This window comes from Ambystoma mexicanum, chromosome 1p, assembly GCF_040938575.1.
Source record: "Ambystoma mexicanum isolate Mex_15411 chromosome 1p, UKY_AmexF1_1, whole genome shotgun sequence".
NCBI lineage: Eukaryota > Metazoa > Chordata > Amphibia > Caudata > Ambystomatidae > Ambystoma > Ambystoma mexicanum.
Genome location: NC_090921.1, coordinates 543,623,829 through 543,645,587, shown reverse-complemented (window position 1 = coordinate 543,645,587; position 21,759 = coordinate 543,623,829). Strand labels below are relative to the sequence as shown.

Genomic DNA, 21,759 nt, shown 5'->3' with positions numbered 1-21,759 from the left:
GGCTGTTTCCCTCGGTTATTGAACATACGGCTATCAAATTGGACTGCCTTCATTTTGCCCTTGTTTGTTGTGACGCTTGCTATGTACATTAATCTCACGTCCAGCGCAGCCTACATTAGGAAACTTTCACCTGGACTCCTGTTTCTTTTCTCCGCACTGGCTACTGTTTCCACTAGCTCCTTGAGACCCCCACCTCTCACAAGATCACAGAACACTCCACTTTCCGGATCTACCAAAGACACTGTTTTGTTTATCACAAGGAACTTTGTTCTACACACCGCAGTGACCACTCGGACGCTTTCCTGATTTAAAGGTCACAACTTGGATTGGTTATTTTCATTTTGGGATGCTTTGCTGATTTCATTGCGGATTATTTTTGGACTATTTAGTTGCGCCCTCGTGCCGTTCGGGTTAGTTGGTTTGCGCAGACTTTCAACTGGCACTTCCTTTCCTTCTACACTTCATCACCATTTTGCTGATTCCCAGTAGGTTACTGGAATTCTCTTTGGCTACGCAGGTAAGAGGGGGTACTTGTGGGTGGTGATTGCTGCATTTTTGCATACCTGGCTGCTCTCCTGAACTGCTATATTTTGCTTTGTTCCCTTAGCTCTGGTGTTGCTGCTCCTGCCTTTTCACTCAAGCCCCTGGCCTGTTAGTCATATTACATTTCTACAGGCTGCGCTCTTTGGGGGGAAAGTCTTGTTAACGTTGCGTTCAAGTCCTCTCAGAGTGAAGGGTTCCCATAGAGTGGATGCTTATCTTGTATCCTTTTTGAAGTCTGTATCCTTTTCAATGTGCGCTACAAACTCTCCAAAAGGGGTGTTTACTTGTATGCTTTTGAAAGTGTGACAGTAACAAAGCCAGTGTGAACATGATCCTGGACTGGGTCAAAAGGAAGCGCTCAGGAGCAAACTGCATTAAGTGTACACACACCTGTCTGCCACTTCACGTGTTCAGGGACTAGGAGATTGTTCTGTGCCCCAGCAGGTTCTGCCGCATCTGACATGTGTTTCAGCTACTACAGCAAGGGGCCAAAGCACAGTGTCTCCAGGATATCCGCTGGGCTGGTTTTGTCATTGTCAGAAAGGTGGCAAGACCCAGCAAGAAAGAAGCAACCTTCCTGTGTCGGTCCACATGGGCACCTGGATGGTAGTTTCAGAATGTTAAGAACACAAATACAACTGCATGTGTTGTGACTCATGTAAGTAAGGCATGGTATCAACAGTAAGACGGACCTAAGTGATCACAGTTCAAGGGGGTTTATTGAACTTCAACAAGGGTTTGATAAACGCCTATCTAATCCTAAATCTACAGATGGGAGCAAGCTATGACCATCAGAAAATAATAACGCTGTCCTAGTGGTGTCTTGTCAAAATAAAAGAGCCTATACTAAAAACCTATTTCCAATCCTTACCTCTAAATACAAATAGTGTGGGGGTCGTGTTTATGAAAAAGAAAGAAGTGTTCACAAATATGATATGTTAGAATGTTCAAGCCATTGGCCTCCCTTCCCCACATTTTCAGCACGGGACAAGCCAGTTCACTCGAGCATAGCACACTCTCTGGCTTCTTCGGCACAAGGATACAGTTCCATAACCAGTATCATGGCCTCCTGTGCCCAAGTTTATTTCTTTATTAAAGTCTCTTGATTCAGCAGGCCTGCTGTATCAAAACAAATACAAAGTTCCTTTCCTCTTACAAGTACTTAATTCACTCTTCACCCTGGATCCCCCTCAGCCGAGCTCAGATCCCTTTTATACAACGATCATTACTTTGGATCCCCCTCTTCCGGCCCAGATCCCCTTCTTCAATGTTCAAAGAATATTCTTTCTCGGTTGACTCATGGTTCACCCCGGATCCTCCACAGCCGGGCTCAGATCCCTCCTCTTACACCATTAGTCTCCCTCTGCCGGGCTTGGACCAATTTCAGTTCGCATTAACTATCAAAGACTTTTGAATGTGTACAGGGTTTTGCTTGAACCTTTGCGGGACCGCTTCGATTTCACAATTCCTTTTACATTTGCCACCTCTCAGTTGGATACCTAACAGAGACCTTCGAATGAGCACCCATGTGGCACCGGACCACTCTGTACACAGTATCTATCTTGGCTTCAAAAGTTCAGTCTCTCCTCTAATGTTCAATTATACTTGCATCGCTCGTCACAAATGCTTCACACACTGTTCTCTTCAGATTTCTTCATACAATGTTGCCGCTTGCAACCTTGGTTCTAACAAAGACCGGTCTGCTATCAGTCTCCCCGACTCACCGGCTGTGCTGACTTTACTGGTACTGCTTTGTTGTTGGAACCAAGGACAGTACCACGCCAGCAAACACCCCCCCCCCCCCCCGGCTATCGAAGCAGGGGAGCCCTGGGTATCTCCGACACGCAATGCAGGTTTCTTCAGCTTTATTTTCAGGTCTTTTGTTTCTTATTCTCGAAGGCTTGTGAAAGTAACGTTTTTTTCTCTTTAGAGGTCAACGGCACTTCCCTCATTGCAACCCTCTCTGGTCTTGCCTTCTTTCTCCTCGTATTAAACTGCCATCTTGGAACTGCTGCTCCCTTGTGTGCTTTGCCTTGTTCAATGTGTGCTTTCGTGCTCCGCCTTTTATCCGTGTGGGGAAGTGTGATGGAAGTCAGGTGTGTGTAATGATCAGTAATTGCCTGACTCTGCCTGACCCTTGTGTTGGGACATGTCAGGTATATGGCTCGGGTGTTAGTCTGTTTTCTCTCACAGTGAGCTGTTCAGGTTACAGGGAAGGGAATACCGTGTCGCGTCATCCGGGGTCCCACTTCCACTCCCCGATGAGCCCTCATCCAGGTGATCCTCCAGCACTGGTCCACCCCAAGGAACTGTATCCAAAAGCGATGGCTGTGTCCTAGCCACCTGAATGACAAGTCCCCGGGGACTAGCGGGTGAGACACCATCAGGTTTCTCACACACTCAATACTCACATTTTCCACTCTAACATCTGAACTCGGAAGCAGAAATGTAGTACATGCGCTAGGTCCTGCGTGCACTAGCAGTGCTCCTTGGAACAACGTGAACCACCATCTGCAGCACTCCAGGTTCCCTCCAGGTCACAAAAGGACAAAATGAAAAGGAGAAAGGATAGAGGGTTGAAGCTTACACAAGTGCTTTTGCGCCCCCGAAGACTGGCAGCATCATGCCAACAACCCCTGCAAAAAAAGGGGGAAAGTGAGTGGCTGGTGTCGCTCCAGGAAGAGCATGTAGCCTCACACCCTGCCACCCATACCGTGCTGCTGCCTGCCCACCATGAATGGACCAGCTAATGTGGCACCAGTGCCCCATGTGTGGCTTTACTGGCCATGAACTGTGGCATAAGGCTGTCCTGAACTGATACCAATGCAAGATGAACTGGTCTCCCGCAGCCCCGAAAATGCCTAAAATAGACTCAGTAACCATCCATCTAAATGCTGTGAGCCTGCAGACTCTGGACATGCTTGAAATGGCCTCATTAAGAAGAATGAAAAACTGAGCTCCTGCAGATTGTTGGCATGCTTCAAATGGTGCCAGGAGCTGACAATTATGTTGTTCAGAGTTGTGAGGTGTGTGATCTCTCAGTCCCACAGACAGTGATGTGTGCGAGATTAAACGGTTGCCTGCGCTGCCCCAATTGCTTAAAGTGGGATCAGTGACAATGTACATTTGATGCTGGGGGGAGGGTGCTGCATGATATTAAAATGCTCAAAGTGGCCCCAGTAACCCAGTAATTTGTGTGTGTGAAGCTGTGATCCTGCAACTATTGGCAGGCTTAAAGTCGACCCAGATCTGGGCACGTTATTGTGGTTCCATGTGTTGTTAACGAAAAATGTTTTAACTAAAACATTTTTTTTTTATTGTACAAAACAATTTTTACAAAAGAGAAGAAGTGCAGCAGGCAAGGAGAAGAAAAGAAGAAGAAAAAAAGAGGAAGAGAAGAAAAGAAGAAAATGCTCCGAAATGTCGAAAGAACAAGAAAGGAAGAAACGAAACTTCAAGCAGTCCTGCTGGAGAAATCAGTCGAAGACACTGGGTAGCCAATTGTTCATGTGGGTTCTCGAATGGTCTCCAAGCGCCCTCCAGGTTGCTCATCTAGACCTAGTTGGCCAAAGAAGCCCACCATGGCTAACACCCAGCTGGTCTTTTCTCCACTCAGTAGACACGCCCACCAGTCGTCCACACTGTAAAAGCAGATGTTAACTAAAACATTTTTACCAAGTTTATTACTGATAAAATAACGATTTTTTTTTATTTGGGGGGGTCCCCCCAAACAATCTATTTTACAATGAATAGAACCTTTTCACAACCCGCTCCCCACCCTTTTTAATTGCTTACCTCACCCTCAGATTTTTACGTTATTCGAGTTTAAGTAAAAATGTTATTCGTTATTTTATTTTCGGGAACATCACTGGATACCGTTATTGTCTGGTAGAATGCACACATATACCCAGTTTAATAAAGGCCATTTCAAATGCCGTGGGCTTACTACCGAGCCACCAACCCTAATTTCTCATTTCAGGCCTGCACCATGTGAGCATGGGGCCTGCAGGCTATGTTACCATTGGGCCCTCTTGCCAGCATGGTGTCCAGGGTCCTCCCTGCCTCTTAATAAGACCGGGTGATCCCCGGCAACCATCAGAGGCGCTGTGACTCCAACCCAGGTGCTGATGTTCCCAGCATACATGCCAACCCTCCTGATTTAGGCAGGAGACTCCCGATTTTTCAGTGAAAAATAATACTATTTTTCACGTTCTCGGCCTAAACTAATTCTAGCCCCAATGCATTCCTATGGGGAAATTAACATCTCCCGATTTTTCTGACGAATTCTCCCTCCCAGGTACGCTGAAATGTTGGCATGTATGGATCCCAGCCCCAATGGGGTGGCTTGAGGGGCCTTGCCAGCCGCCAAAACACCCATAGCTCTCAACTCGCACGCTTTTGGCGTATGTCACCTGCCTTGTAAACAGCTGACTCACCCGCCAAGCACCCTGCACGCCCAGTGCTTTCAATGGGCCTCTCACCCGCCAAAAACAAAATCGGGTGTTTTCACCAGCCTTTGTGACATAAATGGTTGGGAGCTATGACCACCAGAGAGCAGAGACCATATGCGCAGTCTGGGGCCCATGCTCACGAATGCCCTTGGCACCGGACTGCCCCTTTTATTTAACAGTAACACAACCCAAATCCAGCACTGAATAGGATGGCAATGTGCCCACGGTCCGCCACTACAACACACCCCAGATCCCAGACAGGAGCGGTGTTACCATGCTCTCAGTCAGTGGTCCTCACACTTTGGGGCTGACCTGTGGAAGGAGGGAGCTCTTCAAAAATGGGTGACTGCTCTTATTTTAATAGACAATATAAGCAGATGTGGCATCTTAGGGTTCGGCATAAACATATTTGAATACCGCTACTCTATAGCATGCCTTGAACTGCCCCAGTTCCATTGTTTATTATCTGAGGCATTACGTAACAAAAGCTGACTCAGAATTCTTAAACTCACGCGTAAGCAAGAGAAAACATATCGGCCATTTTAAAAAAGAAACTGCTTAAGAAAAAAGGACTAAAATGTTCCTTATCCAAGAGGATTGTAATTTTTTTTCTTTTATTGGAAACAAAATATTTTGACTTAGGATATCATAAACAGACGTGTCCAAAAAGAATAACTTTTAGTACTAAGGCATCCACTTTAAAATCAGCTGCGGTAATATGTCATAAGATAGTCGTAAAGACAAAAATACTGATAAAGTGCATGTCACTCCGCCGTAAAACAATTCAATATAGCAAACGTGGAGGGTGATTCTGACTCTCTCATTGAACTAACGTCAAGACCGAGAACCTTTTATGGTACTGACGGCAAGTCGTAGTCCCTTTTTTGTTTTTAATAAAGCTGTAACCTGAGACGCTGGTGGAGGGCGGCCGTTGGAGGCGGCGGGAAGGAGATGAATGAGTGGAGGATGAATCTAGGGGCGGTGTTAGAAAGAAGGGGCGGTGTGAAGAGGAGTCCTTGCACCGTTGGGCAAATCAATAGGGGCGGTGTGAAGAATAGGGGGCGGTGTTTCCTTAACTTGGTTCAAAGCTAGAAGAGCCAAAGCGTTCTCGTTGTGAAGGGCGGAATAGGGGCGGCCCGAACAGTGTAGGGGGTGTTACTATTCTTTGAGAACGGTGCTGGACGCTCGTGGGGTTTGTGACAGGAACGAAAACGTTGTGGGGGCATTTAGACGGTTGCTGTAGAACGGCGCTGGTGTGGATAACTGCAGGCTCAGTCGTAGAGGAGCTGAAGCGACGGCCTGGAGGTGCTTGGGGAGACAGTGAGGCAGTGTTCACAGTGAGAGACGAGGCATCGCGAACTGCCGAGAGGACGGAGAGCAAACGGGAGACGCTGTCTCCAGTGAACACCAGACGCAGCCCTGGAGGCCAGCGCGATGGAGAGGAAGAGGTGGGAGTGCTCAGCTCTCCCCCAGGGCTGGAAAAGGGAAGAAGTGACCAGAAAGACGGGTCTGTCCACCGGCAAGAGCGATGTCTATTACTATAGGTGAATGTGCCAGGATGTGGGGCAGAGGCACGGGGGCACATACTGTTGTCAACCTCGATCCCCTGGAACACAAGATGGGCTCCCCCTGGTATCGCGGTTCACGGGTTATCTGTCCCCAGTCCCGCAGGGAACACGAACTGTCACAGATCCCTCTAGAAGAACACAGGCTGGCTGTCGCCTTCTACGGGGAGCCAGGGTAGCTTCTGTCTGGAGAACAATGACGGATCTTTCCTGGGATTCGTACATGCAATAATAGTTAACGCATAAAGGGGGGTTTTGAAATACATGAGATTTGTGGTTGCCGTTTGGTTTGACTTTTTGAGAGGGCGACGATCTGAACAAAATCTGGTTAAACAAATCGATGCCACTCGTACTCTTCAATTTGGGGTTAGTTGGGTGCCTGCATATTCCCAACCGACTGCAACACCATTGTAGCATGCCAGTCTGCCACCCAGCTGGTGACCAATGCATAGCTCCCACCATTACAGATTAAGGACGCACGGCTGTAATGGACCGTATTTCGTGGAGTTCACACTGACCCTCTTCCAAACATTGCCACCCCCACCTATACAATACACTTCGACCGTCCTGGGGGAGATGAGTACTGCTGGACAAGTGGATGGTGTCCTGCACCCGTCACAGTAACATGTGGGTAGCGATATTGGCAAAACATGTAAGAAAACTGTCTGCCTGCTCATTCCTGGGGCTATATTTCTTTCTGGTCGGCGCATGCCTCTTTTTTTCTTTCTTCATAGATGCTTTGATTGCCTTGTACCCACAGTGCGTTCTATTTATGGTCATTGTATACAATGAATGTTAACGTTCCATCCCTCGCTTCCACCCGGAGAGGCTGGGTGACTGAAAGAACTGCAGTCAGGAGAGGGCTGATACGTCATCCAAAAGAATTGAAGGGGAGAGAATGTGTTATTGATTTCCTACTGCAGAGATACACTTAATGTCGCCTTGTTACACACAGCAGCAGAGCAATAACTGGTTTAGATCAGTCTGTTCGTTTTGTTATTCAGAAATGTCGCAAAAAATGCTGAATATTTTGTTTCACCGTTTTACCAACTTTTCTTTTTCCTTTTTGTTTCCCCCCATCCTTGTTTGCTTGGTGCACAGAGAGGCAGGGTATGCAAGCAGGTAAAGCAAAGGTTTCCATTCATTTATTCTTTACATATTGTACGTTCTTTTACTTTCATTTTTTTCCGCGTGTTTATAAATCAGGTGATAACCGCACCACCCAGTTTAATGTCTTGGTATAGTTTTCAACATTCTTTTATCGTCAGCCTTTTTTGGCTATGGAAGTATATATTTCCATGTGCTCGTGATAATCATTAATGTGCAGATTCGCAGATCAGATTTCCGGGGGTCTACAACTAACTGGACTGCGCTTGCCATGGTACTTCGCACGTTGTGCGTCGGTTTATTTTCACCCCGCAGATTTTAAGAGAATTTTAAAAGCATTTTTTCAATTCTAACCTGATTTGTAAAGCTTGTTTTCTTATTGAACTGTCTTGCACAATGCATTTGAATTGTCTCCATAAAGGTGCGATGACCGTGGTTGGGTCTTGGATACTTCTTGAGGAATCGGAGATTGACTCCTAATAAACAAAGCTTTGTATTTCAATGCATAGCCGATATGCGATTTGTATGGACGTTGCTTTTGAGGATGTTGTATCTAAAGAATAATTTTATTTTGAGTGGTTCTTTGACATATTGTAATGATTACATGTGAAATGATGAACATCGTTCTACTCTGTGACATAGTGATTACTACGATCTAGTATTCGATTTCAAGCCCAACAGTACATAGGTTTAGTATCCAGTAACCTATTTTGTCAATTTTATCTCTCTGGTACATGGGTCTGCTGTTGGTGGTCAGGTCTGAACTACTACGGTCGGGCCCTCATTTTTCGTCTAACTGGGAACAGTTGGCAGTGTTATCTAGTATTTGTTACAACCCTACCTGTGGTACTATACTAGCCTGTAACTTGCTGTTCAGTTCTGACTTTTTGTCACTTAGGAATGTTTTCTTGTTCAAGGAGGCAGATGTGAAACACAGCCCCCTCCCTACCCCTCCTGAACTGAAATAAATAATCAGTCACATTCGTCCCTTTTTCAGTTATTAGCCTGGAAGACGACCCGTTGCTATTTGAGAGAGTGTTTAATCTGAGCCACGTGTAAAACTTAGTGGGAGTTTGATCGTTTTATGCAGTACATGTTGACATTTTATTTTGGTTCTGTGTGCCTTGAATCTCTGTCTAGGTGTTCATGAGGGGTGTGTAGACACTTGCAGTTGTCCTGTCTAATTCCTATTGAATGGTTGAAGATGACTCCTTTTTGTGGTAGCATATTGACTTTTTCTGAAAGTTGTGCTGGCCGAGCATAAACCCTAGAGAAACATCTGTTAAAAATACAGTAGAGCTCTGTTATTAGTCACACGGTTAACTGACGTTCACTAGCACCTGCATTCGTACAGTTCTAGTTTAATGAAATGATGATGACTAAAAGTTTGAACGGCGTAATACCATAATGCTGGCAAACCTAGTAAAAGGCCAGAAAGTCTTGTCACCTGGTCTTCTCCTGCTCTCTGCAACCCGGAAGCCTAACCATCTGCTATCCGACATAATGTTATTTGGCGTCATTGGGTCCCTGTAGCTGCTGGAAAACGCAGCTTTAACTCTATTTGTGTAGTTTGGAGCTTGGTGAATTTTCTAACTTGTTGATATTTTATCTTGTATGGCTGCTTTTTGTAAGTCAAGGTGAATGCAACATCTCCAACAATAGAAATCTATTTGCACCTTTTCTCAGTGTAAAGTTGTTCACTCTCTTGCACATAAAAATGTGGCGTTTTGTTTGTTGTGCAGCCATACTTTTTCCAGGCTTATCGGTTGTTTCTCCCCCACCACCCCAAGATAGTATGTAGTTGAAAGGTGCTTCTTCAATTGGAAAAATTGTTTTGGTCTGGTCCCCTTGCACAGTTTGTTCCTGGATTTTGGTGAAAACATGGTCCAGTTTACAACTTTTGCGCCTTTAGTCAGAAGTTGCATTTCTTGCGGGGGTTTGTTTTTCACTTCTTAATTTTTTTTCAATCATTAACATCTTCGTTTTCTGTATTCGTTTCATGCATTTTAACACATTTGTCAAACTTAGAATTTAGATGTGTTCTGTTACCCTTTAAATCAATTGGCAAATGTTCTCTTCTTTAGTGACGTCTTTTTTGTGCAAAGTAGCCTATTGAATTCCAAAACTCATTGTACTTGGATTCTTTCATACTGTACCCCTAAAACGCCTTTCAAGTAAGTGGTATGGCCAGTGGCTTATGAAATTACCATCGGAGTCCTGCTAGCCATCCCAACGCCATACTAGACCTGTCCATTGTCTCTTCTGATTAATGGAAGAAGGCTCTTGCATGCCCACTTTAATAAAATAACTGTTTAGTTAAGTGAGTATCATTTTATATATATTGATCATATGAAATGAACTATAGTTTGTCACCCTTTCCTCTCAGCCCCAGTGGAAAGAAGTTTCGAAGCAAGCCCCAGCTAGCACGATACCTGGGCAACTCAATGGACCTGGGCACTTTTGATTTCCGGACGGGGAAAATGCTGATGAGCAAGGTTAACAAGAATCGTCAAAGGATGCGCTATGACGGCTCAAATCAAGTGAAGGTAAACACCAGCTCCTGGGCTTGGCAGCACATTTGTATGGCCGTGGGAAGAAAGACAATCTCGATGTTTGTGTTTTGTAATTCAAAGAACCAGCTTCCCAACTTGCTGATGGATCCTCACTGCCGCTTTAGTATAGCCTACTCTGATCCTCTGTTAGATTTTGGCTGTGTTTCCAAAGTAAATATCTCTAAACTCAAAGTCCTGCAAACGCTTCAGTTGCTCCCCATTTAAGAATACCATATGAGTCCCATGGGGATCAGTAATTACTGTACGTGGTTATGGTTTTGGTTGGAGTAATTTTCCTCTGTGCAAATAGTCATTTATATGGGTGTCATGTCCCGTATTATTTCTCTGAATGGACAGTAGCTGTTTTATGAAAAAATATGTATACCTAGGTCTAAATCCCTAATGATAACTAGCTTGCCCTGTGTGTGAATAACTCATACTCCCGTAGTATGGCACACCCGTGCCTAGTTAGCGATGGTGTGCCACCTACAAGGGGTATGGGAATCCTTGCCCTCGGCTCTTTCACTACTTTCCTCAATCTCGGTAGTCAGTGCACATATCGTGGGGGTCGGTGTATTAGTTTATTAGTACCGCCTCCAGTCTTTATGTCTTATAATTAAAAGTTAAATGTTTTGATCAACCAGGGTCAAAACAACTACTACAAAGCAATGTTTTTATCAATAACTAGGGTAACTTTATACTGTTATGACAAATTAAAAAATGATGGTATTTTAATTGCTCGAGCCCATTCCTCAAAGTAATATAGGGTCTCGGAGTTGTGGTCATCAGCCTAACAACTCATACAAATAGTCGACCGGTTTCAGCGGTTCCTGTAGTTAGCCACCTTCCTCAGGATGGACAATAATGCATTCTCATTGGCATCATAATTTCTTCACTAGTCTCCACATCTTGGAGGGTCTTTGAGAGGTGCTTCAGGTTGCCCACGGGCGTTAAAGCTTTTGTACCGATCCCTGTTGGGTTAAAAAGGACAAAGGGGAATTATAAGTGCGGGGAATAGTAATAAGTTTGAGGGAACAACCCTACAGGTTAGGAAGTGTTACCTGTGGTTCAATTTTCTGTTGTCTGGTATAGGCAAGTACCACTCTGTTCTTGGTATCTTCCTGCGTTGTTGACCTACAGGACAGATGGCTTAATGTATCTAGTACTTAGTCAATTAGTTATCACACCATGTACTCAAAATGTAAGTGTACAGGTGGTTTCATATTCAGCTAGAGTACCTGTCTGGTAAGGTTCCCACGGTTTAAGCTCTGTTGAGGCTGTATCTGGGTACTGAATGTATAAATTCTCCAGTTTTCTTCATGTGCTCCTAGTGGATGCTTCTGTCGAATCAAAGTACCACAGGCAGATGTAAAATCTAAAGTGCAGTTATCCCAGCGCCTCACTGTTATGCAATGCAGACACCCAACAAATGGTATGTGCAAAAATGCGAAGCGTGCGTGGGGCACCCTTTTCTGTGCTGGACTCATGCGCTCCGCTTTTTTTACAATGTATATTTAATTATTCAAATCGTCCATGATACAATAAGGAGGCGAGTCTAGGAATACTTAGGAAAACCCAGTATAGGTAATCAATATTGCGAGCTCTTCCGATAGTTAACAATGTGCATTCGTAATTGCACAGAAGACCGCTGCAAAACTCTACCTGTAGTTCACAGGGCACACTCTCTCATAAATGGGCTGGTTGTGAATCGGCCGCGTTAGCGTCCGCCATCTTCTTTAATTTATTTGTGGGCGGTGGCCATGTGTGATCACGTGTGAGTGCAAAAACTACAAGAAACCCACAGGGAAGGTGGGAGATGTAGTTATCTCACGTATGAGTAAGCCCCAAGTAGATTCTCTTGTAGTACGCCTATGTTATTGTATCTGTGTCCAAGCGTTGCAAATACTGCTAAAAGCGTTGAACAAATGTCCATTATGTGGGTGATGGACGTGTGCATAAACCGTGCTAAACTGTAAGTTATTGCACATTGCTGGGTTCCGTTGAAACCTGGTCAGCGGTTGATGCTCATTTTGTAGGTCGTCTGGATGAGTGCATGACTCGTGATGTACTGCGAGTAAAAGTAAATGCACATGACTGGCTATCACTGAGACCTTATTAACGAGTGAATGCACATGGCTGACTATAGATTATGAATCACAAGGGTTATAGAAACCTGATTGCAGTCTGCTCCCGTTCTCTGGGGGCCCTCACATGCTGCTGTTGTAGGTGAAAGTAACCCCATATTTCGGGCTGTTACAAGTTCTATTTATGTTGTAGTTATAATTTCACCCATATATGATTATATTTGATATAGTGCCGCCCAGAGTGTGGTAGAGAGGTAATTCTGAGTTACTGAATGGATGAGGAGAATCATTGTACAGCCAGAGTTTGCCAGCAAATTTCTTCATTTAGGCTGATCTTGTGGCTTTTAAGTCTAAAAATCCACATTTGTTCCCTTCGCAGTAACATTGCTGCTATATTGCTTCCTCTTTTTGGTACCGTCACTTTCTCTAGGATGGTCCATGCTATTTGGTTTTCCGAGTGTCCGTTTGTCATGTAATGCTCCACCAATGGAGCCGTGCATCTTTTTGTTCTGATGTTCGATCTATGCTCACAAATACGCGTTTTTATTGTTCTTGTGGTCATTCCAATATACCGCATATTGCATGGAGAGAGAATTTGATATACCACATTGTTTGTGTTACAGTTTGTGAACGTCCTCTGTTCCCACGGGTATTTCTACCCAGTATCTATAGTGGTTGTACGTTTCGTGAATTGGCACAAGGAGCATGTCCCACCATTCTTGATGTATTCCAGAGGGTGTTCATCTCTAGAGGTTTTGTTTCACGATAGGTATGCGTGAGACGATCCGGAAGGTTTTTTCTTCTTTTAATTGCGAAGAAAGGTACTGGTAGATTGTTATCATCTACATTTAGTAGGTGCCAGGATTTTTGGATTTCTTTTTTGAGGAGATTAACCACAGGGGAGTGGCTAAAAACTGCTGTGATTACATCTGGTCTCCTTTCTTTTTTTCCGTGTTGTATGAGAGTGACTGCTCTCGGTATATTTCTGGCCCTTTTACATGCTGCTTTTATGATTTTGTGGGGTTAGTTCCTTTCTCTCAGATTGGCTGAGAGTGTTTTGGCTTGTACATCATATTCCTCTTTGGTGGTGCAGTTCCTCCTAAAACGGAGTAATTGCCCGAAAGGCAGGTTTTGTTTGAGAGTCCTTTGATGGAAGCTAGAGTATTCTAAAAGGGAATTCCTGTCAGTGGCTTTACGGAACACGGTGGTTTCAAAAGTGTGTCCTATTCTTTTTATGCTCAAATCTAGAAACGTTGCCTCAGTTTTACTTGCCTCATGGGTAAATCTGAGAAATTGGTCTAATCCATTGATCCATGTGAGGAAATTCGTAACTATGTTTTGGTCTCCTTCAAACAACATGAGAATATCGTCAATGTAGCGACGCCAACTCACAATATGTTTGGAAAACTGATTATTTTCAGGATTTATATGTTTCTCTTCAAAGGAGGCCACATGCAGGTTAGCTAAAGTAGGGGCGAAAGTCGTTCCCATAGCTGTCCCGGCTATTTGCTCGTAATATGTGTCTTCTTTTAGGAAAGACTGGAGTTTCATAGCGAATAAATGTACACGAGACTGGATCATTCTAATAATAAACGCCGCCAAAACTGTGTCAGAAAGACTAATGAGTGAGATAATCACAAAACAAGACGCCCTCCCCACTAAGATGATAGTAGGAGATTATCTGAAACAAATGGCAGCTCTAGATGTAACAATTAAGGAGTTTAAGGAATTGAACCTCAATAAGAAAATCATTAAACTGAAAAAGGATATTGTGGCCTTCTCCCATGAGAAGAAATACCCATATACCACCAATGAATATTATGAGGAAGCGGAAAAAAACACCAATGTTCCGAACAACAATGCCTCCATGAGAGGTAGACGTTTCCAACCGATGAACAGACCAAGACCAGGTAACTGGAATTTTTCCAGTGGAAGCTCTGATGAAGACACAGGCAGATCAAACAGAACATTACGTTTTGAGGACCAAGAACCTAATCGAGGGGGAAAAACTCAGGGTTTTCAGGTCCCACGAGGACGTGGCAGATCCAGAGGATGGTGGCAAGACCAGTCGCCCATAGTCGCCAGGAACCGGGGCAGAGGTTGGTACGAACAACACCAACCACAAGAATAAGATCTAATCGAGAGAACACCCTGACTAAATCTCTAGCTGTGAACCTTTATGATTTAATACGGACTAAATATCAACTGCAAGTACTGGAAAAGGGGCTTTCATATGTACCCACAGCAGCACACGACCCCTTCCAAACGAGAATTGAACTAACTCAGAAGAATTCGGCTTAAACAATACTTCTCTAAAAACACCTATGAGAGAGCTCGAGATGTCACGCAACTACATAATAAATCGACATTTTACCCGCCACCACACGCAATAACGTGGCGTCGCTACATTGACGATTTTCTCATGTTGTTTGAAGGAGACCGAAACATACTTACGAATTTCATCACATGAATCAATGGATTAGACCCATTTCTCAGATTTACCCATGAGGCAAGTAAAACCGAGGCAACGTTTCTAGATTTGAGCATAAAAAGAATAGGACACACTTTTGAAACCAGCGTGTTCCGTAAAGCCACTGACAGGAATTCCCTTTTAGAATACTCCAGCTTCCATCAAAGAACTCTCAAACAAAACCTGCCTTTCGGGCAATTCCTCCGATTTAGGAGGAACTGCACCACCAAAGAGGAATATGATGTGCAAGCCAAAACACTCTCAGCCAATCTGAGAGAAAGGAACTATCCCCACAAAATCCTAAAACAAGCATGTAAAAGGGCCAGAAATATACCGAGAGCATTCACTCTCATACAACACGGAAAAAAAGAAAGGCGACCAGATGTAATCACAGCAGTTTTTAGCCACTCCCCTGTGGTTAATCTCCTCAAAAAAGAAATCCAAAAATCCTGGCACCTACTAAATGTAGATGATGATAACAATCTACCAGTACCTTTCTTCGCAATTAAAAGAAGAAAAAACCTTCCGGATCGTCTCACGCATACCTATCGTGAAACAAAACCTCTAGAGATGAACACCCTCTGGAATACATCAAGAATGGTGGGACATGCTCCTTGTGGGAATTGCTCTGTGTGCCAATTCACGAAACGTACAACCACTATAGATATCGGGTGGAAAAACCCGTGGGAACAGAGGACGTTCACAAACTGTAACACAACCAATGTGGTATATCAAATTCTCTGTCCATGCAATATGCGGTATATTGGAATGACCACAAGAACGATAAAAACGCGTATTTGTGAGCATAGATCGAACATCAGAACAAAAAGATGCACGGCTCCATTGGTGGAGCATTACATGACAAAAGGACACTCAGAAAACCAAATAGCATGGACCATCCTAGAGAAAGTGACGGTACCAAAAAGAGGAGGCAATATAGCAGCAATGTTACTGCGAAGGGAACAAATATGGATTTTTAGACTTAAAAGCCACAAGATCGGCCTAAATGAAGAAATTTGCTGGCAAACTCTGGCTGTACAATGATTCTCCTCATCCATTCAGTAACTCAGAATTACCTCTCTACCGCACACTCTGGGCGGCACTATATCAAATATAATCATATATGGGTGAAATTATAACTACAACATAAATAGAACTTGTAAAAGCCCGAAATATGGGGTTACTTTCACCTACAACAGCAGCATGTGAGGGCCCCCAGAGAACGGGAGCAGACTGCAATCGGGTTTCTATAACCCTTGTGATTCATAATCTATAGTCAGCCATGTGCAGTCACTCGTTAATGAGGTCTCAGTGATAGCCAGTCATGTGCATTTACTCGCAGTACATCACGAGTCATGCACTCATCCAGACGACCTACAAAATGAGCATCAACCGCTGACCAGGTTTCAACGGAACCCAGCAATGTGCAATAACTTACAGTTTAGCACGGTTTATGCACACGTCCATCACCCACATAATGGACATTTGTTCAACACTTTTAGCAGTATTTGCAACGCTTGGACACAGATTCAATAAGGTAGGCGTACTACACAAGAATCTACTTGGGGCTTACTCATACGTGAGATAACTACATCTCCCACCTTCCCTGTGGGTTTCTTGTAGTTTTTGCACTCACACGTGATCATACATGTGATCACACACGGCCACCGCCCACAAATAAATTAAAGAAGATGGTGGACGCTAACGTGGCCGATTCACAACCTGCCCATTTAGGAGAGGGTGTGCCCTGTGATCTACAGGTAAGAGATTTGCAGCGGTCTTCTGTGCAATTACGAATGCACATTGTTAACTATCGGAAGAGCTTGCAATATTGATTACCTATACTGGGTTTTCCTAAGTATTCCTAGACTTCCCTCCTTATTGTATCATGGACGATTTGAATAATTAAATATGCATTGTAAAAAAGCAGAGCGCATGAGTCCAGCACAGAAAAGGGTGCCACACGCACGCTTTGCATTTTTGCACATGATTATGATTACCATTTGGTGGGTGTCTGGATTGCATAACGGTGAGGCGCTGGGATAATTGCACTTTAGATTTTACATCTGCCTGTGGTACTTTGATTCCACAGAAGCATCCATTAGGAGCACATGAAGAAAACTGGAGAATTTATACATTCAGTACCCAGATACAGCCTCAACAGAGCTTGAACCGTGGGAACCTTACCAGATAGGTACTCTAGCTGAATATGAAACCACCTGTACACTTAAATTTTGAGTACATGTTGTGATAACTAATTGACTAAGTACTAGATACATTAAGCCATCTGTCCTGTAGGTCAACAACACAGGAAGATACCAAGAACAGAGTGGTGCTTGCCTATACCAGTCAATAGAAAATGGAACCACAGGTAACACTTCCTAACCTGTAGGGTTGTTCCCTCCACCCTATTACTATTCCCCGCACTTATACTTCCCCTTTGTGTTTTTTAACCCAACAGGGATCGGGACAAAAGGTTTAACGCCCGTGGGCAACCTGAAGCACCTCTCAAAGACCCTCCAAGATGTGGAGACTAGTGAAGAAATTATGATGCCAATGAGAATGCATTATTCTCCGTCCTGAGGAAGGCGGCTAACTACAGGAACCGCTGAAACCGGTCGACTATTCGTATGAGTTGTTAGGCTGATGACCACAACTCCGAGACCCTATATTACTTTGAGGAATGTGCTCAAGCAATTAAAATTCCATCATTTTTTAATTTGTCATAACCGTATAAAGTTACCCTAGTTATTGATAAAAACATTGCTTTTTAGTAGTTGTTTTGACCCTGGTTGGTCAAAACATTTAACTTTTAATTATAAGACACATAGACTGGAGGTGGTACTAATAAACTAATACACCGACCCCCACGATCTGTGCACTGACTACCTAGATTGAGGAAAGTAGTGAGAGAGCTGAGGGCAAGGATTCCCATACCCCTTGTAGGCGGCACACCATCGCTAACTAGGCACGGGTGTGCCATACCACAGGAGTATGAGTTATTCACACACAGGGCAAGCCAGTTATCATTAGGGATTTAGACCTAGGTATAAATATTTTTTAATAAAACAGCTACTGTCTATTTTGTGCTACAACTATTTGGGCAAAGACAGATAGTGGAAGCCCTTTGACTCCCACTGTCATCACCGTATTATTTCTCGCCAGTTTAGCGGGTGGAGTTCCTAATGCATTTGATGGGGAAACGGGTATAGGCAGACACAGCAATACACTTACTTAACTCCCTTCTTACCAAACCCCAGCACCCTCTGCTTACCTTAGCTCTCGATCAACCTGGGTGCACCTCTGTGGGAAACGGACATGGTTAATAAAGCCAAGGGCTAGGATTTCCACTGAAACCTCTCAACCCGTTTTGTTTACAAAACTTGGGAAGCTAGGTTTTTGCAGTAATATTCTGGGAACGTAAAATAGGAGGTTCATTCTTTTGACCTTTTACTTGCGTGTATGTGTTTCCATGACTATTTCTTTTCCCCATCAAGGTCTATCGAGACCTCACTGGGGACACATCTTACTTTAATGTATGTTGCCCCTTGTGGTGTCCAAATGTACTTGCTATTGCAAAGGTGCCCACTGGTCTCAAGTGCAAATAACCATGCCCTTTCAGTTGTGGGCAGTGTACCTTTAAAACGGGGGCCATAGGAGCAGTCGCCATTTTGATCCACAGGAAGCCTTTTCTTGGTTTATAGTGGTTTAGATATCCAGACAACTAATTTTTGTTGTCCTGAGCAAATGGATGGAGACCAGGAATGGTCATGTATGTTACTGTATGACAAGAGTACCATCCAAGATCAGGTTGTGGGTATGTATGGATTTCTCTCTCAATTCTCACCCCTTCCCCCCCCCCCCCCACGCCTCCCTATCTTTTTGCTCTCTAGAACCTGCAGGGGGTCAAGTCCACTCCGTATGTCTTCTTAATCGGTACTAAATTCAATGATTAGCCAATAAATGCTGCTTGTAACGCTTTATTTTCCAGGCAAGGGCTCTTCCCCCACATCCCTCCCCCGTACAAGTCCCTTGAAGAGAGCAACTCATTCTGCAAGGACTGAGTGTGTCAGCAGGTGTTTTATCATGCGGTTGCCATGTCGCTGGAGGTGGTACAGAGGTGTCTTACAGTTTGAAAACCATTGCTCTTGTTGCATTGAAATGTACTTTTTGTAATCTATATGTTTGATAAACTAAGGCTCAGTCCGCCATGGGAATTTTCACCAAAGTGTGAGTTTGTATCATGTATGAGAAATGCACTCCTGTGGAATCAGTAATTAACAACTGCTTCAGGATAAATAGTTGTGTCTCAACTTACTTGGTTCACTCCACTGTTTAGCATAGTGCTTCCATAGTAGCTGGCATTTCCATGACCCAACTTCGCTCCCAGTGCTAACAACCACTAATTAGATGACCTATTCAAACTAATAGTACACCCCACCCAGTACATAACGGAAAAATGTAATGTTCTAGTTCTCTATGCAAGAGCAATTATTTTTCTGTAATGTACAATAGAATATCATACAATGTCCATGCCGGGGTCTACCAAATTCCCATGAGTTAGACTTTTCAGCCTGAACCATGGCAATTATGTGCTTAACAAATGTGACTTAAACCTATTTGCCTAGCCTTGGAAGGCAAATGGGCATAGCCTGAGCCTGTGGCTGAGAGAATCCTATTAAAGTTGACACTTAGTATTGATCTTTTTAAAACATTTTTTTTTTAGGGCAAACCGGACTTGAATACTGCACTCCCCGTCAGACAAACTGCCTCCATCTTCAAACAGCCAGTCACCAAAGTCACCAATCACCCTAGCAACAAAGTGAAGAGTGACCCACAGAAAGCTGTGGACCAGCCTCGTCAAGTTAGTCTTTACCATTTCTATTAAATGCTGTAATGTTCAGAGGAATTCCCCCTTGAAGGCCAGGTAAATGAAGTAATTAATGAGATATGGATAGGGATGCCATATTCTCTAAACAATTTTTAATTTCTAGTGTTGGTGTTTCCTTGAACGTGTATGATATAAGTATTGTGCATTGTTACAGCCCTGCTCCCTCCTAGAATAAGCCTGGTTGCTCACCTATACCTGCTAAACCTAAGGGGTACAACCCTGCCGCCTAACGTGGCCTTTTCCAGACATCAACATTTGTGTAAAATGCCCTAACAGTAACATTAATCATATTACCTCTTTTCGCAGTTTCAGCAAACGTAATGAACGATTTATGTCATTTTAATTTAACTGCTACAGGATTGATCCCTTCCTCAATTTCAAAGGGACCTGCAAACCTAGGGCTGAACTTGTTCCTCCCTTTCTTAATCTTGGATTTCTTTTGTGAAAAACCACACATCTCCAGCCTGATACTCTGGACTTGACAGACTGTAGCGATCTGCAAACTTTTTCATCCTGGACTTACTTCCTTGTGAGGCTAAGCATGCCGTTTCTAGGTTTCTCCAGCATGCTGGCCTGGCATGCATTCACATGCTCATGAATATTCCCTGTCGTCAGGCTGGGAATCCTTGGTTAGAAAGGAAAAGCAGTATTGCTTTAAAAGCTTGAATACTGCCTTTCACCTATTCTCCAATCACTGAAGACTGGGATTTCACTGCACCCATCCAGTGACGGTCGTCTCCCTGAGTCCTGCAGTGCCCCCAGTGGCCATCTTCATATTTTTACTGCATGTTTTGGTGCAGGGAGTCCTCGAGATTTTTGCTCTGCAAGGTTTATTTTTTTATTGGAAAAATTCAAAGACTGCCGACTAGTCATCTCCGGTAACTGTTTGCCATTGCCGGTTAGACTACATGACCTGTCAAGTGGAAAGGCCTACTTCGCATCTCGCCATGTCGGAGAAAGGCAGGAGAAGTCTCTTCAGGCTCTGCTCCCGGTGTGGCTTGCAAAACATCTATGTGAAGGACCAGCACACTAGATGTCTACTGTCTGCACCCCGACCGTGAAGAGGACAGATGCAACATCTGCTGAGGTTTTTTGGCCAAAACAAAGAAGCGCCGCTGCTGATGTTTGGAGGCGTGGTTGACGGGGGAGCTTTCCAGGATGGTCGCCGACACAAGGTAGATGTGTTGACAGCTGCTCCCAAGCCCAGGCCCAGCATAAGGTGGTTCCACCACCCCCAGAGTGCTGGCGGCATGGCATGGCATGGAATAAGGGCGGACCCTCGGAGAGGACTGATAAGTTCGAGTGTGGTGAAATCGAGGGAACAGGCTCTGCCAGGTAGAAGGTGACGGTGCTGCGGCCGCGAAATGGTGCATACGACAGGAGAAAGCATGGCAGCCGTTTGATCCAGAGCGGGCAGGAAGAGGAGCACCCAGCCCTGAGAGGGGCGGGGAGCAGAGTCTGTGGGGCGCGCAGTCGCAGTGGCAAAAAAAGCGGCAGTCCTGATCTGGCGGCACCAGGAAGTGTGCAGGGGAAGCAGTGAGGCGCGCGCAAGTAGCAAGCTGCAAAGTGGAGGACAGTGGACCCGTCTCCCACAGGGAGAGCAGAGAAGGAAGGTAAGTGCCCAAACCGGCAACCAAGTAAGAAGGCCTATCACAGTGGGGCAGAGTCGTCGGCCAGAAGGAGCAGAGACCATGCGAAGGAGTCATGGCCCCAAAATAAACATTAATGCAGAGAGTCGGGTCGGCAAGCTTCTGGCCGGGACTCGAGGGACCACAGAGTAGAATAGCGCTCTGGAAAAGGGGCGTGTAAAGCACGTCTGGCCCCATACCCGGCCACCACATGCTCCCAAGAGGAGGGAACATTGCTGTGAAGGAGATTGTTGCGCTCTGGGTCCGGGGCAGGCTCGGGCCCCATCAGTGAAGGCCTGTCTGGGTGCCGAGGACAGGAGGCAGCCCATACCAACCAAAGCTAAGGGCAACCTCCTCCTAACCCCCCCCCCCAACCGCCCCAAAAAGGGGCGGAAAGAGAACAGCAGATCCCCCCCCCCCGCCAAGCACTTGAGAACATGGCGGGGGCGAAGAAAGTACATAAGAACC

The 21,759-nt window shown here is 44.7% G+C and overlaps 1 protein-coding gene across 8 annotated transcripts in view; it reads left to right on the top strand.

Moving 5' to 3' along the window:
- Positions 1-5,886: 5,886 nt before the first annotated feature.
- The window catches only part of MBD3 (methyl-CpG binding domain protein 3), a 394,240-nt gene continuing 378,367 nt past the window's right edge, over positions 5,887-21,759 (top strand). Inside the window, exons 1-4 of one of the 8 annotated variants that reach the window (XM_069649476.1) lie at positions 5,887-6,538; positions 7,661-7,681; positions 10,053-10,212; positions 19,499-19,636. In XM_069649476.1, coding sequence (XP_069505577.1) covers positions 6,429-6,538; positions 7,661-7,681; positions 10,053-10,212; positions 19,499-19,636 — 429 coding nt within the window. In that variant the 5' untranslated portion in view covers positions 5,887-6,428. The remainder of the gene's footprint in view (positions 6,539-7,660; positions 7,682-10,052; positions 10,213-19,498; positions 19,637-21,759) is intronic. The other 7 variants (XM_069649480.1, XM_069649475.1, XM_069649479.1 and 4 more) reach the window with 7 other exon arrangements.